The following is a 21,596-nucleotide window of genomic DNA, read 5'->3' as shown; positions in this document are numbered from 1 at the left end:
CGCCCCCTATTGGGGAGGGGGACAGACCGTGACGCCCCAAGCAATTAACTATAGAACTGCATGGATGGGTACAACAAATACGATGACTCAGCACTTGGCCGACATAACCGAACGAGGCATCAGCGTTCGGCTGGTGTTTGTGTTCTCCAGTAAGGGGGAAGAGGGGCTCTCTTGTTACCACTCCGGCCTGCATGAACAATGCAGCATGCACGGTGCCCAGCTCAGCACAAAAGCCGAATTGGGTCAAGCTCGCATTCTCTGACGACTGCTTTCGGGATAGATCCGGCGCTTAACATCCCTTCATTGATTGCTAGTATTCTTTTAACTTACACTGGTGCCCCACGCTCTATTGCAGAAGATGACATGGACATGCCCATAAGGCCTGTGGGCATGTGCGCAGGCCTTGTGTTGAGTAAACACCAAGGTGTGGTAAAACAAACTGGTTAGAGCGCCCCCTATAGTTCGATCTCCTGCCCAATAGGTGCTGGAGTCGCAAATATAAAGTGGGAAATTAGTAATGTTCCACAAGGAACAGGACAATTGTTTTTTACTATGGTTCTTGAGGTGAAAACAAGTATAGTGTAGAAGCATTTCATGAATGCCACGACAACACAGAAAAATTAACATACTGCCTGTTTCAGCTGTAAACCAAGTTTAACAAAAGAGACAGCACCTTGTCTTCTGTTGACTTGCTCGACCGGAGTGCATCAGAAAAATCTAAGTTGGTCTCAGGTAAAGGTACTGTTCCAGGGTCGGAAAATACTGCCCTTGTATGTGCCATCAGTGTCAGGAACACAATGACATTGAAGCAGACGACATTGAATGCCCCCCAGAGGCTGAAACAGAAGAGAAGTCTGTAATTTCTGCCACTTCAGTTATCATAGCCAGATGAGAAACACACCAATAATGAAGTCACATCAGAGTTGTCTGACTCTAGGCACTATGATACTGCAGTAGGGAAGCCCATACCCCACAAAAATAGAAAGGAAGTAATGTTTTGATGATAATGCAATTAATGCAAAGGTGCAAGCGAGCTGGACAAGAATGACGAAAATAATCCCCGGAGAAGGGGAACAAGGGGGAAAAAGGACAAACAAAATTGGAGATTTGTGCAATTGGAAATTTGTGTTTATCCTTTCTCCCCTTTCTCGAAGGATTATTTTCGTCGAGTAATGTTTTTTCGGCATTTTCTTTTTTTCTTCAGTCAAAACTCGACCAGAATGAGCACGTTCGCAGATACTAAGGTGAGCTTTACTAAAGGTCCGCTGCAAGGCCAGTAAGCTTTCCTCCATGTCATCCGGCTCCCCAATGAGCCCACAGCCCTTCAATCAAAGCAACCATGCAGGCGTACGAAAGGATCGTTTGTTTCGCAACCAGTTAAGTTCTAGCTTTATCAATGAGCACTACGGGAAATGATATGTTCAAAACTGACGCAAAATGAGTACCACAGATCCATGACAGGAATGACAGGCCGTTATGACGTATCAGCTGAGCGACAAGCTATAGGTGACATTCACTTGACGTCACTCGCTAGGTTCGCTGGCATCGCCCACCACGGTCGCCATCTTCGAGGTCTCTTGCTATCGCGAATGCCATCTGGCCGGACCTTTTGAGCGTGGTTTAGCAGTATTTTACAACTTTAAAGGGTCTTTTTGATCGAAACTAGGGGTTATTCTTATACTTTGGTGCTTTTGAAGCGCCGTGGGAGTATTTTTTGTGTGTTTTAGTTCGTTTTTGTCGCTATCGGACTCGTTTACCGCGGCCGCGTTGCCGCTCGACTCCATGAAGCGCTCCGTGTCGCCCGCCGTGCCGAAGGCGGCAGCTCTTGCAAGAACTAATTTTTCTACTTTGGTGCTTTTGTAGCACGGTGTGATTAATCTGTGTTTTGTTTTGCTAGTTTCTTTATTGTTTTTCTCTAGCGGATTTTCTGTACTACGGCCGTGTAACCGTGTTGCTCCATCGCCGCTGTGTCGGACATACGTCGTGCCTTCGGTGTTACGTTCCTGTGCAGAAACATACATTGCGGCTCACAGAGTGCGCAGCTTATGAAAAATGCGGCGCATTTTTCATTAGTCCAAGCGATTTAAAAACCGCATGTAAGCGATTTGGCGAGCGGGAAGACAAGCGACGACGACCCGCTTCGCTGTCGCTCGTCTCGTCCCGTCGCTCGCCAAATTGCTTACATGCGGTTCAGCCTTTACACACGGTACTCGGCGGCAACAAGGAAAACGGCCCGCCCCCGAGACCAACTTTTCTTCTCTCTTCTGTTCAACGAAGCTTCAACGATATGAAATTAGCACACACTAGCATCGGACGACCGCGTAGCGTACCCAAGCCAGTCAAACCGAGACCTCGAAGATGGCGGATCGACGGTGGCGCTTCCTGGCAAAATCGAACCTGCAGGCTCAGTGAATACCACCTATACAGCACTATGCAGGTTCGGCGCCCGTGAACATGTGGCGAGTATCATGAAACCAGAAAAGATCTACAAACCTGCTGGACATGGTGGGGATAACCATCCACTCGACCACGGCGTAGTCGGCATAGATGATGGACCCGTACGTAGAGCAGAGGCAAAGTAAGCCACAGAAGTCGTACCGCCACGCTACCATCGTTATAACGGCAACATTTCAGGACCTCCCGGCGTTTGTCGGAGCATACAAGTCATGTCTCAGTGCGCACAACAGAAACAACAAAGCTTGTTTACATAGCTAGTCTAGCGTCATGATAATAGTAGTTTACGGTCACACGGTCACACCGAGAAGCCATAAGAAAGAAAAGACACTGCCGACCCAACCGATCTGCCCAATTTCTGTTTTTCTTTTTCTTTTTATTTTTATGTTTGCGGGGCCATCTGGTGTCGGAAAAACCATTTACAAACTCTTGGTTTAAATAGCTACCACCATATGACGCCACCGCCACTACCAGGTAATAGGGAAGCCTCCCTACCAGGTAAACGAAGCAAACGCCCGATTCTAAATTGTATGTTTTTTGTTTTTTTTTAATTATTCGTATTATTTATTTGTTTATTTATTTATTTAATATTTATATCACTTATGAATTCATTTATCCAATCTAGCAGCAGTCAACTGTTTTGTTGGAGATGCTTTTATTTGAGGCATTTAATAACTCGAATGCTTGAGTTTTACGTTTTATGTACGTTTTATGTGAAAATCTTACTTTGTTTTATTTTGCTTGTAGTAATGCGGCACTGCAGGCCTCGGGTATGGGCCAATGAAATTTCTGTGGAGTCGCAGCCCTTTAGGCTGAATTAAGATTATTGTTATTATAATACTCCCTTTCACCTTACGATGTACCGCGATGGACGCTACGAGCTCCATGAGCCGATCCGTAGATCGTGATTTCGCGCTCCCCCGTCGTTCCGTCCAACCGGAGGCACACGTGACACTTTCCAAGCTATGAATTGGCTAATATGGCTCGTAAGGGTCCTTTGCGCTCCATTGTAAGGTAAAGGTGACCACCCGTCCCGCGACTCGCGGGACTGTCCCGCATTCAGGGCTCGTGTCCCGCGTCCCGCGAGAAATTCCCAAATCTTCAAAATGTCCCGCATTTCACACTGTCGTAAAATTCACTCCGCAACTCATGGTGCTGCCGAACAACGGGGCACGGGAAAGCGCGGAGGTCGCATGGTAATACTGTGAATCGCAATGATACGCCATTTTCTATCCAAGCATTGCGGGAAGCAACCTTCGCTCTTGCAGGAGGTTAGACGGGCATGCGCCGTTGTGCCTCTCCCTTTTGTGGCAAAATATCGTAAGAAAAATTGCTCGCCAAAAGCTTAAATATAAAATATTGTTTGACATTAAAACAAATATATCAGTGGGAGTGGAAATTATTTGAGCTTGACTGCCGCAATACAGTTATAAGGTGTATAAACAATGCAGGATAATAAATGTGTTAACAGAGCCAAGGTTCGTTGTGTGCGTGTTAAAATATTTCCCCTACTACCCCCCCCCCCCCCCCCCCCCCCCAATTGCCCCGCGTGTCCCGCATTTCGCGAGGAGGAAGGTCGTCATCCTATTGTAAGGTGATACGAAGTATAGCACGACTGCACATAGTTGGGTATGAGTCTTTTCTTTCAGATCCAGCTTTCTGTGTCGATAAAGTCAACGGTACGGGAGCCCGTGCTTGAACGCCGATCAAAGCTGGACCGCTGCGAAGGCTGCCCTGCCGGCTAGCAGACGCTCACGCGCACGGGCCCCCGCCTATTTGCCTAGCCTTGTGAGCCACATACCGAAGGAGATTGAGCGTGAAGTGTGGCATCTGGTAGCACCAGCGTGCGCAACTGAGCGTTTGCTCATTGATTAGGAACACTACAGGGAAGCTGCAATCTGGGAAAAGACGCATTTTTGACTGAGGGGAAGCCAACTTTAGTAATAGAACCTTATGAGCACCAATGTTCATAATAGACCTAATAGCACCAGTGTGTACAATTGCACTTTTGCTCTATGGCGTTCTTGAAAACACTGCAGAAAGGCTGAAATCCCGGGATAATGGTAGTTTTTTTTTTAATGCAGGTGAAGCTGGCTTTAGAGAAATCTAAAACAATCTCACTTTGCACCAAAATTATGCAGGTTAAGAGGACCTTCCGAAGATTTACTGTAGGAGACCAGCCTAATCTAAAACAAGATATAGAGGAATGTGATCTAAATTGTTGGAGAAAAACAATGGCTTGAAAAACTTGGTAACTAACTTGGTGTTCACACTCAATGGGTATCTGAGAGGCTGTTTTAAATGATTACGGTGTTTGTGGAGAATAACTTAGAGGACAAAACGTGTCGTCCGGTTTCTGTCCTTTATGTTATTCTCCACAAACACCGTAACTTAACCAGCGCGCTCCATTTCCACGAGCGACAGTTTTAAATGCTCCGGAGTTTCTTGAATCTTTCAGTTCAATCTAGAAGCCCGTGTTTGTGTGTGTGTGTGTGTGTGGGGGGGGGGGGGGGGGGCAATTTCAAGGGCTGTGTTAGGATATGTATATCCAGTACTCAGATATGCTGAGTGTAGAGCAACCTTGAACCTAAAGCAATGAACCCCCTCTAAACGGACATTTCTCTTTTTCGAGTAACGAGTGCCGTCTGGGGGCGTTTTCTGCAAACCACAAATGAAAAACAGCACGATATGCTTCCGCCCGTCAGGACACATTGGCGTGAGGCCGTTGCAACAATTTGCACTTGTTTTTGTGCCCGATATTACCGATGTTTAAAAAAGGTATCGTCAAAAATGGCGAGATACGGTTAACGATAAAACATTGAGTGTGTAGTCGAGTTGGTGATAGTTATATTTGTAATGTAACACCTGTGACTCTGGTGCGGAATAATTAAGAGACTTCCAAGTCGAAGGAAAAGACAACAGTAGCAGACCGTCTCAAACTCAGCTCTATTACGATTATTACGATGATTAACATGTTTATGGCTAAGTCATCGACTTCTGATGCCGACTTACTGTGGACTGGTTTTAGAAATATGCTCTCAAAGCTTGTTGATAAACCCATTCCTTATAAACACGTAAAGGACCAGCCGAAACCCGAGAAGCTCTGAATGAATTATATAGTAAAAACAAAATAGTTAAACAACGCTAACGTTTAAATACGAAGCATATAAAAAAAAAAAAAAAACTTTCTGAAAACCTTGAAAGGCGTCTTAAAGAGCTCGATTTAGTTTATAAGAGTACCATAAGTACGGTCAAGGAATACTATATTTCCGGTTTGGCAAAGGATATTAGCACCAACTCCAAAGCATTCTGGAGACTCAATTCCGAAGATTTCGGGATAATGAGTGATTCCGCATTAAACAGCCCTAGTAAAAGACACTGCGTCATTTACTTCGCGAAGAATGGGAAATATATTTTTAAATCTAATTTTAAACCCAAGCAGAAATCAAAACTGAAACTTGGGCTCCGTCCTGCAACATTAGCCTTGGGCCGCCAAGAGCTGGTCACACGTCAGCTGACAAAGAGGACGTGTTTTCCAGAGATCCTGCGAAGCTAAGTGAGTTTTGGTATATTTAGTTTAGTTACGTATGTGTTTATGGGGTAGTAGAAAGCGGTTTTTAAAGTAGCGGTAGGATAGTTCGGTAAAGTATACTTTTTAGGTAGGGCCACGTGCACGTTTGAGCTTTTGGTGGGCTAGTTGGTTGTGTGGGCAGAAGTCTACCCAGGCTTTCTTGGTTTGAGTTTTGGGGGATATTTGTCGGGGGGTCACGCTGTGTGTTTTTTTTTTTTTTTTTTGAAACATTTCTTTATTTCCATCAACGATGGGGGAAAACCAAAGGAAAAAAGCTGCTATTTGCAGCTTGACCGGCCCTTTGGTACCCCTACAAGGCAAGCAACACTAACACAGAAAAAAAAAAAAACAATAGAAGGTATGTTTTAAGTATTATACAATGCAAGAGATATCATTTCTGCCCACTGACATAACATCAATTCCTAATGATGCGATATGATTTAGTAGCTCGGGAAGTGCATGTTTAATTCTTTGACGTCCAAAGTTAGTTCGTGATTGTGGTATATGCCATGGATGTATCTGACGTGTTTGACGAATGGAATCGTGCAAATGAAGGTCCGCAATAGCGAGAAAAGTATCATATTTACCTTTCATGGCAGACTGGAATGTTAATATTAATCGTTGTGGATACATTTTTGAAACGTCAAGTATGGAGTACTTCTCAAACAGTGGCAAGGATGGAGAGGTTGAAGAGACATTAGCTATGGCTCGTAGAGCTTTTTTTTGCAATATTCGAAGCAAGTTTAAGTTCGTTGTGCCGGTAGACCCCCACACTAGGTGCGCGTAGCATAAGATGGGATAGAATAGTGATTTAAAAAGTTGAATTTTGACACTTGTGGGTAAAATGTTTCTATATTTATTTAACACACCCACTATTCTAGAAAGTTTAGTGCGAACGTGTCTAATATGGTCGTTCCAAGACATGTTATAAGAAAAAAATACACCAAGAGTTTTTACATTTTCAACATATTGAATAATATCAGTGCCATATTTCAGAAGAGAGGATGAGGTTGCTTGAGTTCTGGAATGTAGTTGGAATATTATAGCCTTGCTCTTGCTAGCATTTATATGAAGGGAATTGTTTATGCACCAGGTTTTTAATTTTGAAAGGACATTATTTGTTTTGCTGATAAGACGTTCACTATTTGAATCAGAAATGATCATACTTGTATCATCTGCATAAATAATAAAATCTACATCAGAGTCAATAGCAACTATATCGTTTATATAAAATAGAAATAAAAGGGGACCTAGAATGCTTCCTTGGGGAACACCGCAATTAATGTTAAGCAAAGAGGACCTATGCTCGTTTATGGAAACATATTGGCAACGGTTCTCAAAATATGACCTTAACAATGAAAATGAAACTCCCCGAAAGCCATACGAAAATAGCTTGTCTAAAAGTATACCATGGTTGATGCAATCAAACGCTTTACTAAAGTCAAGGAAAACGCCAATCGTTGTTAACTTTTTTTCTAAAGTATCTAAAATAATTTCTTTTTGGTGCAAAAGGGCAGACTCGGTAGACCTAAATTTTCTAAACCCAAACTGAGATTCTATTAATACATTATGATGATCTGAGAAATTTGTGATCCTTGAGTGCATAAGCTTTTCTAAGGCTTTTGAAAAAATAGGAAGAATGGATATTGGACGATAGTTCCCCATACTATTTCTATCTCCTGCCTTAAACAGTACTGTTACTTTTGCTGTTTTCATGCCTGTGGGAAACACACCCGACGAAAGAGCAAGGTTATAAATATGCGTTAAACAAGGCACAATGAGGTCGACAACAAATTTCACGGGTTTAATGTTTATACTATCAGCATCGCAACTGTGATTGTTGCGTAAATTATTTATCGTCGAAAAAACTTCATATTCATCGGTAGGATAAAAAAATATAGTATCACAAACTCTAGGTATATTTTGTGCTGCATCACTGCAGTAGGTACTAGACCCAACGTTCACAAAATAACGATTAAAAGCATCTGATAGTTCAGAACCGCACTTTTCCATCCCATCAATAACTAATTTTTCTATTCTATCATTGTTAGTATTTTTGCCCAAGAGAGCATTAAGTCTTTTCCAAAGCAAGTCAGGATGCTTCATACATTCAAAATCAAAAAGTTGGTTATAATAGTTTCGCTTTGCACGCCTCAAATCTGCGTTCAGGTGGTTTCTCAGTAACTTAAATTCTGCTAGTTTGACCAAGTCTCGCGATTTTAAAAATGCTTTATATAAGCGATCTTTGGCACGCATTGATTTTAAGTGATCTTTAGTAACCCAGGGTTTCCGGGCACGTCTATCGGTTCTAACCAATCTTAATGGAAATGAGGACGTATAAATACTTTTAAAAACCTCAATAAATTTGTCGTAAGCTTTATTTATATCCTTTATGCCTATTATACTGCTCCAGTTCGCGCTCTCAACGTTTCTTCTAAACGCCTGCAACGTTTTATCGTTAATGCTTCTAATGTATCTGGTGGGTTGAAGTTTATTGACCTTCGTTTTAGCTGTAGCGTTATGTTTATGAATCAGCATGAATATGGGCAAATGATCACTCAAATCTAAACACATTACTCCAGCAGTAATATTTGAGCTATCGTGATTGGTAATAAACATGTCAAGCAAGGAGGAACATGACGCTGTTATACGCGTGGGAAGAGATATGACATTCTGAAGATTATGTGCAGACAGTAATAAAGATAACTCCGACTGATTACGTGATAGATCAAGAAAATCAATATTTAGGTCGCCTCCAAGGATGAAATTGCATTTAACTTCAGTCATAGAGCTAAACAACTTTTCTAGAAATTCAAAGAACTGGGACACATTTCCATTTGGTGGGCGGTAAACAACACAATACACTTCAAGGTTTTTACGTATGCATAGTACTTCATAATGATCTGTAATGGCTGAGTATTCGGATACAATCTCAAAACCTGTGTTTGATATCAAGATGGATACACCACCACCACGGTTTTGTTTGCGGTTCAGATAAAAGTGTTCATATCCCGGTAAAAGAAAAACATCGCTGTCATCGCTGTACCAGGTTTCAGTGAGCATGATGATATCGAACATTGGTTCAAACGTGTTAAAAAGTAAAAAGAGGTCATCGGTTTTAGATCGCGCTGACCTAACGTTAAGGTGAAAAAATTTGAGACATTTCTTATCAGTTTTTCCAAACAACGCATTCACTTCGTGAGGGTGGTAAAAGCAATTTTGCACCGCCATCGAGAATTATGAAGTTATACAAAAATACAGCAGTCATCGAAATATTCTACGCTAATTCCTAATTTTTTCAACATCACCCAGGCAAGTAATTTTAAGTACATCTGACGTCGTATCTTTACGCGCAAATATTTTGCCACCAGAGCACCACACAAACTTCCACCCAACCCTTCTTTTCTGCGCGATAGCCGTTCCCAGCAGTTTTTTGTTCAAGCCTGTCAAGTGTTCGTTTACATAAACCGGTGACTCGGCTCCGCCAAACTCGAGGGATGCAGTAGTGATCCGTTTTTTTTTGGCCTTTTCCAAAATTGTGTTCCTTTTTGAGCGCTGGACGAAGCGAACAATTATGTTCTTTTGATCTGGCATAAAAGTGGCGACGCGGTGGCAGATGTCAATGTCCGCATCCGCCACTGGTTCATCAAGAAGGGCGCCGATTCTCTTGATAACATCAGTCACATCGCCCTCGCTTGGTACCCCCTTGATTTCGAGATTGTTCGATCTTTGGTACTGCTCTAATTCTTCTACTCTGGCGCCTAGCCTGCAGTTTTCAGCATCGAGTTCCTGGTTCTGTTTCGTAAGGTCTAGTATTTCTTTACGCAGTTCTTTCATGTCGTCCCTTATGACCTTCACTCCATCGCACGTGTCACTACAGAACTTCACGCTTTCTTTCAAACTGCGCAAGTCTGCACGCAGCTCGCGGCGAAGATCCTCCAGCGCCTTAGCTAGTTCTTTGGTTTCGTTGCCCATGTCGGGCCGAGCAAAAAATCGGTAGAGCGCAACGGAAAACACACAGAGGAAAAACAAGAAATAAGTTAGTCCGTAAAAAAAAATGCAAACAAAAACGATTTACAGGCAGCAGCAACGGCGTTTTGGCGTAATTTTGATTGATTAACAAAAAGGAATGAGCGCAAACCTGTAATATATGAAGGTACGAAGAATAAGCGATGGGCCGATGTGGTGCCGCGCTGCTGCCAAGTGCCGCTGACTTGAGATGGCCCGCTCTTCTAAATGCTGGTCCCTGGCGACGAACAGAGGCAGGACCAGTCACCAGCCGGAAAGGTGATGACGTATCTGAAGCAGGGGCACGTGCGGTTGAATAGCTGAGTCGTCGAAGAGCAGGGCCCGACGGCGATGAAACTGTAATATATGAAGGTACGAAGAATAAGCGATGGGCCGATGTGGTGCCGCGCTGCTGCCAAGTGCCGCTGACTTGAGATGGCCAGCTCTTCTAAAAATCTTGAAGGCGATGGTGAATACGCGACGGAAGAAGGAGCTAGGTGAAGCCTACAGAATGATTTTGAACATAAACAAGTGTAATCATGTATGTTTCACGCGCAAGAGACAGCCTATCGCCTTCAAATACGTTATCAGCGAAATTACTTTACCAACTGTTTCTGAGGTCAAATACCTCGGTGTATATTTTACGGAAAACCTTTCGTGGGCCAAACACGTGGACTACATATCCACGAAAGCGACCAGAATGCTGAACTTTATTAGACGTAACTTTAAAGATTTTCCCAAGTTAACCAAACGAACACTGTATCTAACCTATATTAGACCAATTTTAGTGTACGCCTGTGTCTCCTGGGACCCCCACCAGGCCTACCTTGTGAACCAGCTAGAGGCAGTTCAAAATAGAGCAGCTCGTTCTATATCGGGTAATTATAACTTTGGATCAACTGTGGCTCAACTAAAGATAGAACTTGATTTAATTCCATTATTCCAGAGAAGGCGGTCTATGCGGCTAAAATTTTACTACTGCATTTTTCATAGTCATCTCGGCATTGAAAAATCTAAGTACACGCTGCCTGCCCACTACTCATCAGGAAGGCGTGATCACTCCAAAAAAGTGCGAGAGTATAAATGTAGAACGGATGTGTTTAAATACTTCTTCTTTCTATGCACAACGAGCACCTGGAATTCGCTGCCAGAGGAAATAATTTCTACAACTTCTGCCACTTCTTTCTTCAACCATGTGTTAATTAAAGGGGTACTCCACCGATCTTTTGAGCTACCTTAACTAACTATATTTTCTGACTCCCCGGCCTTTACTCTCTCCGGTATGCTATTTAGAATCGCGAAATTCATAATAGTTATTGCGAAATCGGCAAATGAAAATGATGCAAAAACCAACATTCAAATATACGCGCGCTTTTCAGGGCCGTGACGTCAGTGGCAGGCAGGCTTGCCAGTCGAGCAAGCAGCCAAAAAATAGAATATGCCAATCATTTGTTCCGTGCTGGAGCGCGGGTACTGCAGCGAGCTTCCCAAGCATTCATTTGACACTATGAAACTGCTTCGAATCAGTTTAAAACAAAATCTACAGCCCAAAGAGTGAACCCCCGCCTTCCACTGACGTCACTTTTTCATTGTTGCCAGTAGAGACTTCGAGCTTGAAAAACACGGTGAGGACCAAAACTGTTAATTCAATAACTTCGCGAAAAAAACAATATTTTGAACTAATATTTGGGATACTATTTTCGCGATGTTTGTTGGTTAGTTTAGCAAAATTTCAAGCAAATCGGAGACAATGAAAAAATCGGTGGAGTAGCCCTTTATTAAGTGATGCTTCATAAACCTAAAAACAATTGATATTATTATCTAATGTTCGGCCTCGCGCTTTTCGTACTTTTTGTACGTTTGTACTTTTTCTCAAATGTATTTGTATTCCTTTGCAATAATGCCTTTGTAAGGCGATGCAAGGTATTCTGAATAAATAAATAAACAAAAGAAGGACCCGATGTAGAATGAGAGGAGTCTGGACGGTGGTGCAACATGATGGAGACAGTGTTCGAAAGTCTAGCAAAATCTGAGGGGAGCAGCTATAGACGTTTGCAAGCATGGCGTCCCGACTGGTGAACCATGTGTGCAAGCAAGCACAGCATGCGCGTGAAGATAGCTTTGGGAGGCCTGCACTTGCACAAGCTTGCTCACACGAGCAGGAACATGGCGGCCGTCATATGCCCTGTTTGCAATCACCTATACATACCGGAGTTGCGAGAATGTAGAAGATAGGTTTTAGGAGAATAGTAGGGGAATGGGCGGCTACGGTTGAGGAGTTGAAGCGGGAGATACGGGTAGAGCTGGAGAAGCGGGTTCAGCTCGAGGCGCAGGTCGGAGATTTAATTAAGAGGTCCGAAGCGGATGTGGAGGAGATGACCAAGGAATGGGAAAGTAAGGTAGAGAGCGTGGCGGGAGAGCTCAGACAAGAACGGGAGCAGCGAGCCGAGGTAGAGCGACAGGCAGAGGAGCTCAGACATGGGGAAGAGTGGAAGTCGGAGTTGGAGAAGCATAAGAAGTGTGAGGATATAGTGCAACAACTGACAGGAGTAGTTAATAAGGAAAAGGAGGAGATGGCAGAGAAGACGGCGGTAGGGGCGGCAGACCCAGGTGGACAGTTCACTGGTGACACGGTGGTTGTCAGTATAAGAAGGGAGGTTACACAGCTGTATAGTGCCGCAGTACAGCAGGGTCCAAGGAAGGTAGCAGAGGTTGAGGTAGAGAAAGCATTGATAGCGGGAGGGAGTGAAGACAGGCATTCAGGGGTTAAGAGGGTGCTGGTGGTAGGAGATTCGAACATGGGGGGTGTGATGAAAGCATCCGCATCGCGAGGTGCATCATCGACAATTCACGCGCCAGCCCGATGTTCGAGAGGCTTCATGTTCAACCATGTAAGATTTCCTTTGCTTAATTAAACTGACCTGTACGACACGTTAGTCGTCACATGGTGTCGTCAGAAGTCGCCACAAACGTGACAGAAGGAGCGCCGGGACTCAAGTAGAGCCCATCGAGCGAACGTGAGGCAACCGGCCGAAGCCGACACCGACGATTCAAGATGGCAGACAACGGACTCCGACCACCGAAGCATCTGAGGTTTCATCGCAGTCTGCGGATACGTGGGACGACTGGCTCCAAGCGTACGACTCGTGTGCGAGTGCACTTCAGATGCACAAGAAGGCGGCGGAGGTCCAGGTCGCAAACTTTATGACGGTAATCGGTCCGGAAGCACAGAGCATCTACATAACGTTCTCGATCGCTCACCGAAGAAGAAAAGAAAGACGTCGAAGCGGTGAAGCGGAAGTTAAAAGAGCATTTCACACCGAAAATGAACCTGGCGTACGAAAGGTACAAATTCAACAAAATGAGGCAGGAAGGAGAAACGTTCACCGAGTTTTTGACAGCAGCAAGACTGCAAGCCAAAAAATGACATTACGGTGATTTGACGGACGAGTTCCTGCGAGACCGCCTCAACGTCCGAGAAAAACTACTCGGAGATCCGGCTATCGACCTGGAGAAGACTATCTACATATGCAAAGCCAGCGAGCAAGCTACGCAACAGCCGGAAGAAATCACCGCAAAGGAAACGGAGACAAAGCTGGACGCAATCCCGACTAATATAAAGAAAAAATGGCAGCAGAAAGCAGATGCTCGGGCAGAAGAACCGCAGCAGCGACAGTGCAACTACTGCGGTGGAACTCATCGCAAAAGGGAGAGTCCAGCGTATCGGAAGACATGCAACTCTTGCAAAAAGGTGGGTCACTTTGCATCTGTGTGCAAATCAAATAAGAATCAGCAAAAATCGGTGCATGACGATGAGCATGACGACGATGACACAGGCGAGATATATATCTCCAAAGTCACAACCGCAGCCCGCACGAAAAATAATTCTGATGATGACTGCTATGAAAGCATACAGTTTCAGTGTGGTAAGTCAGTCAAGATGAAGCTTGATACAGGTGCACAGTGTAACGTGCTGCCAAGCAAGACTGCCAGCAACTTAGGCCTGACAGTAACTTCATCACCAGTCAAGCGCATAGTGTTATACACTCAACACAAGCTCTCAATATTGGGAGAAGCTAGAGAGACTTGCATCTTGATAGGCAAAGCGGAAAAAATCAAGTTCATTATTGGAGATGGACAAGTAGCACCAATTCTAGGCAGAAACGCCGCCAAGAAAGGTGCCATATGCACTCATGGACGACATAAAGAAAGAGCTTGACAACATGAAGAAGCAAGGAATATTACAAAAATTGACGAGCCAACACCTTTCTGCAGCCAAATGGTCCTGGTCAAGCAACGCGGCAAACTTCGTATTTGCTCGGATCCGGCCTACCTGAACAAAGTGCTCTTACGAAGACACTATCCACTGAAGACGCTGGAAGAGATTGTCACATAAGTCAGGGGATCAACAGTTTTCACCTTACTAGACCTTAAGAAGGGTTTCTAGCAACTAGAAATACCGGAGAAAAAAAAAACCGTGCCTTTAGCACACCCTGGGTAGGGTACACCTTTTTTTTTCTGTCCCATTCGGTATTGCAACTGCACCCGAAGTGTTCTAGCAAGTCAAATCACAAGTCCTACAGGGCCTAATAAACGTGTCGAACTCAATGGACGACATCTTAATCTTCGCCAAGACGAATGAAGAACTGCAGCAACACACTAACAAAGTAGTCCAGAAACTACGAGATGTTGGTGCCAAACTAAACTACGACAAATGTGTCTTCAACCAGCCAAGCGTTAAGTTCTTGGGCCATGTACTAACAGTTGAAGGGCTATAAGTCGACGAAGACAAAATCGAAGCGATCGAGAGGATTGGAGACCCGAAGAACAAGACCGAATTTCAGCGACTTCTGGGTATGCTCCAATATCTTCAAAAGTTTGTCCCTAACCTGGCAGAGAAGACAAGCCCACTCAGAAAACTACTCAAGCAAGACACAGCATGACTGCGGACTGAAGAACAAAGCATCGCTCTAGAAAATATCAAGCAAGCCCTCAAGCAAGTGCCAACACTAGACTTCTACGACAAACGGCAAGATGTGGCTTTCTGTCGACATCAGTTTAAAGGCACTAGGATCAGTTCTACTGCAGAACGGAAAACCAGTGCCTTACGCATCCTCCACTCTAACAAGGGCACAGCAGAACTATCCGCAAATCGAAAAGGAGGCGCGCTGGCCATTAGATATGGATGTAAGGAGTTCCACCAGTACATCTACGGAAGACCACTGGAGATTGAAACAGATCATCGACCCCTGGAAACCATTAGCAAGAAGCCGCTAGGACAGGCATCTCCACGACTTCAGTGACTACTTTTCGACATCAATCCTTACACTCCTTCAATCCGTTACAAGGGTAAAGACCTCGTCATCGCAGATTTACTTAGCCGAGATTGTCGCCCAACCGAGACAGCCGGAGATTGCACGCAAGACATGGGAGTCTTAGCAGTCGTCCCCATGTCACAAAGCACACTGGAAGAGTTCAAGGAATCCCTACAAGATGATGACTCATTGCAAGACGTACTGCAAGCTACCATGAATGGATGGCCGAACAACAAGGTGACAGAAACAATGAAGCTGTTCTCGCCAATTCTGGATGAGCTCGTTATGTGCGAAGGACTACTCTTTTGAAGCGACAGAATCGTCATTCCAAATACATGGTGCAATTAAGAGAGTCCTGGAACGGGCTCATGACGGACACCTGGGAATTTTCAGCTGTCTGAAACGAGCAAGAGAATCAATCTACTGGCCGGGCGTGTCAGAAGATATCAAACGCCTGGTGCTCTCCTGCCCCATCTGTGACTGTGAGTCATCGGTTTTTCTTCACAAATAAGAAATTGCCTCTCTTCACACGTGCTGAAGCAATAGTGCGGTTTACTTCGTTGGTGTTTTTTTTTTTTTCCAATAAATGTCGGATTGTGAGTCCAGCGCTTGTGTCGTTCGCACCTTCCTTTCTTCCTTGTCTACTTTTGCGCGCTGCTTATTTTCGTTTTCCGTTGACGACATAAAAATGTATTTATTTATTTTATTTTTTTATTTAGTGATATCCTTCAGGGCTTGAATGCATTGGAGAAGTGGGTGGGCATAGCAACAATATACAAACAAAACAAATATACCTAACTAGTGAGTTAAACAGGATACAAAATAGAATTAGAAACAATACACAAACAAAACAAGTTCACTTAAGAGAGGATACAAAAAAATAATGTAAAGAGCAACTCGAAAATTGGAGCTCTCGGCAATCTCGACTACAACTGCGGGAAGACGATTCCAGTCCAGTGACGTTATAGCAAACAAGACTGAAAAAACTATACTTCGTTTCACCTTATGTTGTACCGCAGCGAAGGCTAGAAGCGCGAGCTCATAGCGTTGGCAACCGCTCTTAAGTCACGAGAGCTTGTGCCGCCGGGCTGTGCCCCAGAGCAAGGAGCTCGTGCTTGTAGCCTTTCCTGCGGTACATCATAAGGTGAAACAAAGTATAGGATGTGCGACAGTGAACAATGCACTCTTTATATCGGTGGTCTGCGCGTGATGAGAGATAAGGCGGTCGTATTAACAAAAGCTGACGCACTGACGTGTTAAAATAAGAAACTTGTGAAATAAGCACAAGCGTGACACTTTCCTGCGAAGAGAGAGGTAAGGTAAGAACAGATTGGATTTCATTGCTGATACGCTCGATGTACAGTGATAGTCGTATAGTATGAATCAAGCAGAACGGTTTTGTATGGCTTCAAGTAATGATGCAAGTGTTATGCCAGGATCCCAGATAGTTGTGGCATATTTAAATTTACTTTTGACCAAAGACTTTAAAGATGATATTTAAAAGAGGTGGAAACAAGAGAGAAGTTTCTTTTGAGATTTACTTTCATTTCATTTGTTGACCTCAAAAGCATCTATTGATGCATTACATAAGGGGGGAATGACAAGAATGGGGGAGAAGTCGTGGCTGATACATATATGAGAAACTTTGAAAAAAAAACAAAAAAAAACACTTATTCACCAATGCAACAACAAAAACGCCAAAGAGTACAAAAGAGGAAAACGTGCAATGAATTGCACACACATTGTGGAACTCGAACAGTACAGACACTGAAGTTAACAATAATACTAAAACCGTCATGGACCCTAGCAGGTAAAGAAAACAGTTCACAACTCTGTTTAATCGATATCGGGTCAGATAAAAGCACAACATCACTGGGGAGACTATTCCATTCCTTTATGGCTAAAGGTAGTGGTAAAACCATGAACAGGTTAGTACGTGATTTAATGCGTTCAATTTTGAAAGAATGATCAAGTCTAGCAGATATGGACCGTGCCGGTGAGCAGAGAAATGTTTTGAATGATGATCCGTCGTAATATATTTGATGAAAAAAACATAAGCGAGCAATTTTCCGCCGAATCTCTAAAGTGTCTAAGCCCAAGCTTCTCTTTAAGTCTGTGACACTTGTGAAGGTGCATCGAGAACTCGTGACAAATGAATCGCGTAGCATTATTCTACAGAGCTTCTAGTTTTAAGGTTAAATAGCTTTGGTGAGGATATCGTATATTACTGGCATATTCTAGTTTGGAAAGGATGATTGATTTATAAGCTAATAGCTTCGTTGTTTGTGGAGCGGAAAGAATGTTGCGCTTTAAGAAACCGAGCCTTTTAGATGCATTTGCGATTGTGCTCTCTATGTGCGTTTTCCAGGAGAAGTTGCTGGTAAAACGAACCTCTAAGTACTTATACGATAGTGCATTCTCAATAACCTGGTTTAAAATTGAATATTAAAAAAATGACAATGTTTTTTTTTTTGTAACTGTTAATACGCGGCATTTACTAGAATTTATTTTCATTTGCCAGGTAACACACCACTCGCTGATTATGTTCAGGTCCTTTTGAAGAGTTAGGTGATCGGCTGGGGAAGATATTTTTCGATAGATAGCACAATCGTCGGCAAAGAGCCTAATTGTTGACATAATACTTTCTGGAAGGTCGTCAATATATACTAAAAAAGTAAGACTCCAAGAACGATTCCTTGGGGCACTCCAGAGATCAAAACACTATTGTTAACTATCACTGATTGGGTTCTGTTGGTAAGAAAAGCCGATATCCAGTCAACTATCGTGGGGTCAATTTGAAGGTGAAGAAGTTTTGAAATTAAACGCGCATGAGGTACTGTATCAAAAGCTTTTGCGAAATCGATAAATGTAATATCAGTTTGCGCTCCAGCATGGGTGTTTAAGCATAAATCCTGTACGAATTTGAAAAGCTCCGTGTTTAGTTTTTCATGAAACCATATTGACTAGGAAAGAAAAAGTTGATTTGATCTAAGTGTGCCATAATGTTCGTAAAAATAGCATGATCCATTAATTTGCAAGACACACTTGCCAGGGAAATTGGACAGTAATTAGACGGGTTAGATGCGTCGCCAAATTTAAAAATGGGCTTAACAATTGCAGAACGCCAATCGAGTGGAACACTTCTGGAGTCAAGACTTTGTCGAAATAGTTTAGAAAAAAGAGGGGAAACAAAACCTTTTATCATCTTAAGAAACTTTCCTGCTATGGAATCCTCACCAGAGGCACTCTTGGTTGGGAATGTTTCTATTATCTTCATAATGCCATCCCTACTAAATTAAATGGGAGACATAGCAATAATTTGGCGTTCAAAAATCGGTGGATGGGGGAAGTCTTCCTCCGTCAATATGCTCTAAAAAAACGAGTTAAGCAAATCTACAGCCTCACTGCAGGGCCGTAACCAGGGGGGGGGGGGGGGGGGGGGGATAGGGGGTTCTGACCCCCCCCCCCCCCCCCCCCCCCCGAAATTTTTTTTTGGGTACGCCCGTGGTCGGTGCACTGGCAGCCAGCCGATTTTAATCTCTACCTCTGCGCACGCGCAGTGGCGCCGGTCGGCTACCGGGTGCCAAACCGGGACCGGTTCTCCGGTTTGCTGTAACTCTCCATTATATGCCACCGATGCACATGATTCATAGGCGAAAAGAAGACAATAGACACTTTCAAAATGGCCGCCGTTGTCCCCGAAAACTCCCCCCGAAATTTTTTTCTGGGTACGGCCCTGCCTCACTGTCGTTTTTGTGGCGAGAATCGTCCCCTATGAACACGGGGTCAGTACGGCCATGACTCGGATTGATAGCCATTCAAAACTTGCGCGGGTCTGATATGCGACATATGAAACTGATATGAAATATCCAAAAACTGACATGTGATATAAGAACTGATATGAAATACCCAAAAACTGGTATGCGACATATAAGAACTGATAGGAAATACCCAAAAACTGGTATGCGACATATAAGAACTGATAGGAAACATATGCCAACTGATATGAATGTGTCCAATAAACATATCAGAAATAAATTCATATCATTTTTTAAGTATACGACGTGCTGCGCGGGAAAGCAGACACGTGGTTTGGAACCGCAGTGGAACGGCTTGATTTACTGGCTTTCAAATAATTACGGCACGAGTGTTTACTTTTTATTAAGAGATGCATCCCCTGAGCCGTTCAAAATACTCTCAGAGGTATGACATTACTGAAAAAAATCCAAAGCGCTGAAAATATTATTTATTGCTTAGGTGGTCACCGGGAAACTCCGTACTTACAAAACGACCTGTATAAAAGGCGGAAACGCAGAGCTCCGAAGTAGTCATTGGGAGTGCTGTTGTATACATGTTTGTTGTGCCGTGTGTGTGTGTATGCACTCAATGTATATCTTCAGCTGATGCCACACTCTAAGAAAAAAGGGAGAAGAAAGGTATCAAAAGCGACTGTTCCTCCTTGTTGCGGACAAGTTGCCCAGAGAAGGGAGGAACGGCAGTTCAGATGAAAGGAGGAGGGCGAGTTCCTCCTTGTTCAGTTGGCGCAGGGGTAGAACATCGCGCTACTGACCAAGTGGTCAACGGTTCGATCCCCAGGAAAGTGGGTTTTTTTTTTTTTTTTTTTGTAAAGTTTTTTTTTTTTATTTTTGTTTACCAAAACACACATAAACAAACCCAGACCGATGAAAGGAAAATTAAGGTCCTTATTATTCTCCGAGACGTTTTCCTCCTCCAAGCAGACCGGAGAAAGCTTTCGCCCTCCCGACCCATCTTCTTTCGGTTTCGTTTTTCAAGCACATCGCGCACGTTGTTTAATAAATTAATGTTGAGTTGATTGAGCTTCAGCGGCAGCGAAGGCCGCCTGTAATTCCGTCTTCTAGTCTACACGTGCAGAACATTTCGGTTGCATTGACGTTTTTACCACTAATTTTATCAAATGAGCTAACGAAGCCGCTAGAAACAGCGAAGTTCCGGAGCAGTGCCAGCAGCGCTACATACACTGGGTAAGACGGCCGTCTTCAATTTGCGGGACACGTGCGGAACTACAGCAGCGAAACCACGAGGAACTGTGTCGACGTTTTCGACGTTATGGAAATCGCGGGAACTGCGTCCAAGGAAGGCAGGTTTTCCTGCCGGCTGCCTGGGTGCCTTCCGTGCTGAGTTCGGTTCCGTTGTCCCGTGCCGAGTGCCTGCTAACCGGCGTTCAACGTGATTCTTCTGCGTGTCAGCAACATCGTCAACGTGGTTCTGTATTTCTTCGTGTCAGCGACATCGTGATGGCAGTGTTGTGGGTTGCGAACAGAAGACTGAAATTATCGCCGATGTGACCGTGTGTTCGCGTATCAGTGGTGTAACAAGATGAGATGACGTAAACTGTCGGGCATTGATGCCGCTAGTCGGGCCGTTATCGGAGGGGCCGGGGTGTCGCAGGATGACATTCCGCTTTACATTAAAGAATATAAAACCACTTGAGGGATTAGGTGCGGTCGATCGACGTGTGGATAGTCATGTTGGAACGCTGGTCTGAACGGTAAGCTCCTATCGTACAGTGGCCAATGTGACTGTCGGTCCCCGAGAGCGATTGCGCTCTGGGGAAAAGACAACACTACGAAAGTATGACGGAAAGTACGTATATTTATAGAGTAAAGCTATACGCACTCCGGTGTGCGCTTCGCGCGGAAATGGCTATACGCACTCCTCCGAGAGATCATGCCGCTCGGGCCACCCTTTTCGAACGGCGCGTGAATCACTGGGGCGCTCGTTAACACAGCCCCCCGCCTGCGTTCACGCCGCTTCGCGGCGACAGTATCGACTGCTAATTACAAAGCGTAACCAGTACACGCCGCTTCGCGGCGTCCAGCCGGCAATCCAAGCCCCGCTGTCCCCGATCGCACCTCCGGAAAGGGAGTCCCATACCATTTAGTTCTGCGAAGTTTCTCGACAACATTCGATTTTTTTGTGTTGTTGCTTTTACTGTTCATCGCAAAAAAGGAAATGTCGTAAATATCGCCAAATGCCTCAACAAAACAAAATGTTTGAGAAAAAAAAAAAAAAAAAAAAGCAGACCCACCGCGGATCGAACCCGCGTCCACTTGCGTATGAAGCGGACACCCTAACCCCTATGCCATGGCACCGCTTAGGAAACTCGTTGTGTCCGCTTTTTTTATACGGGAAAAGCGGAGTGCGTATAGCCATTTCCGTCCGAAGCGCACTCCGGAGTGCGTATAGCTTTACTCATATTTATAATG

General features: G+C 44.1%; 2 protein-coding genes across 3 annotated transcripts in view; both read right to left on the bottom strand.

Moving 5' to 3' along the window:
- The window catches only part of LOC115326296 (palmitoyltransferase ZDHHC3), a 61,725-nt gene extending 58,819 nt beyond the window's left edge, over positions 1-2,906 (bottom strand). Inside the window, exons 1-2 of one of the 2 annotated variants that reach the window (XM_029987107.4) lie at positions 2,494-2,906; positions 674-836 (exon numbers count right to left, since the gene is read on the bottom strand). In XM_029987107.4, the coding sequence (XP_029842967.1) occupies positions 674-836; positions 2,494-2,612 (282 nt within the window). In that variant the 5' untranslated portion in view covers positions 2,613-2,906. The remainder of the gene's footprint in view (positions 1-673; positions 837-2,493) is intronic. The other variant, XM_029987108.4, reaches the window with a different exon arrangement.
- A 3,468-nt stretch (positions 2,907-6,374) lies between these two features.
- On the bottom strand, positions 6,375-7,204 carry LOC120844868. The gene has a single exon (XM_040216862.3). It carries the CDS (start codon positions 7,187-7,189, stop codon positions 6,398-6,400), a length of 792 nt encoding a protein of 263 aa, XP_040072796.1. The 5' UTR covers positions 7,190-7,204; the 3' UTR covers positions 6,375-6,397.
- Positions 7,205-21,596: the final 14,392 nt, after the last annotated feature.

Source organism: Ixodes scapularis, unplaced genomic scaffold (genome assembly GCF_016920785.2).
Source record: "Ixodes scapularis isolate PalLabHiFi unplaced genomic scaffold, ASM1692078v2 PGA_scaffold0__279_contigs__length_252992795, whole genome shotgun sequence".
Classification (NCBI taxonomy): domain Eukaryota; kingdom Metazoa; phylum Arthropoda; class Arachnida; order Ixodida; family Ixodidae; genus Ixodes; species Ixodes scapularis.
This window is presented reverse-complemented; position numbering and strand designations above follow the sequence as displayed.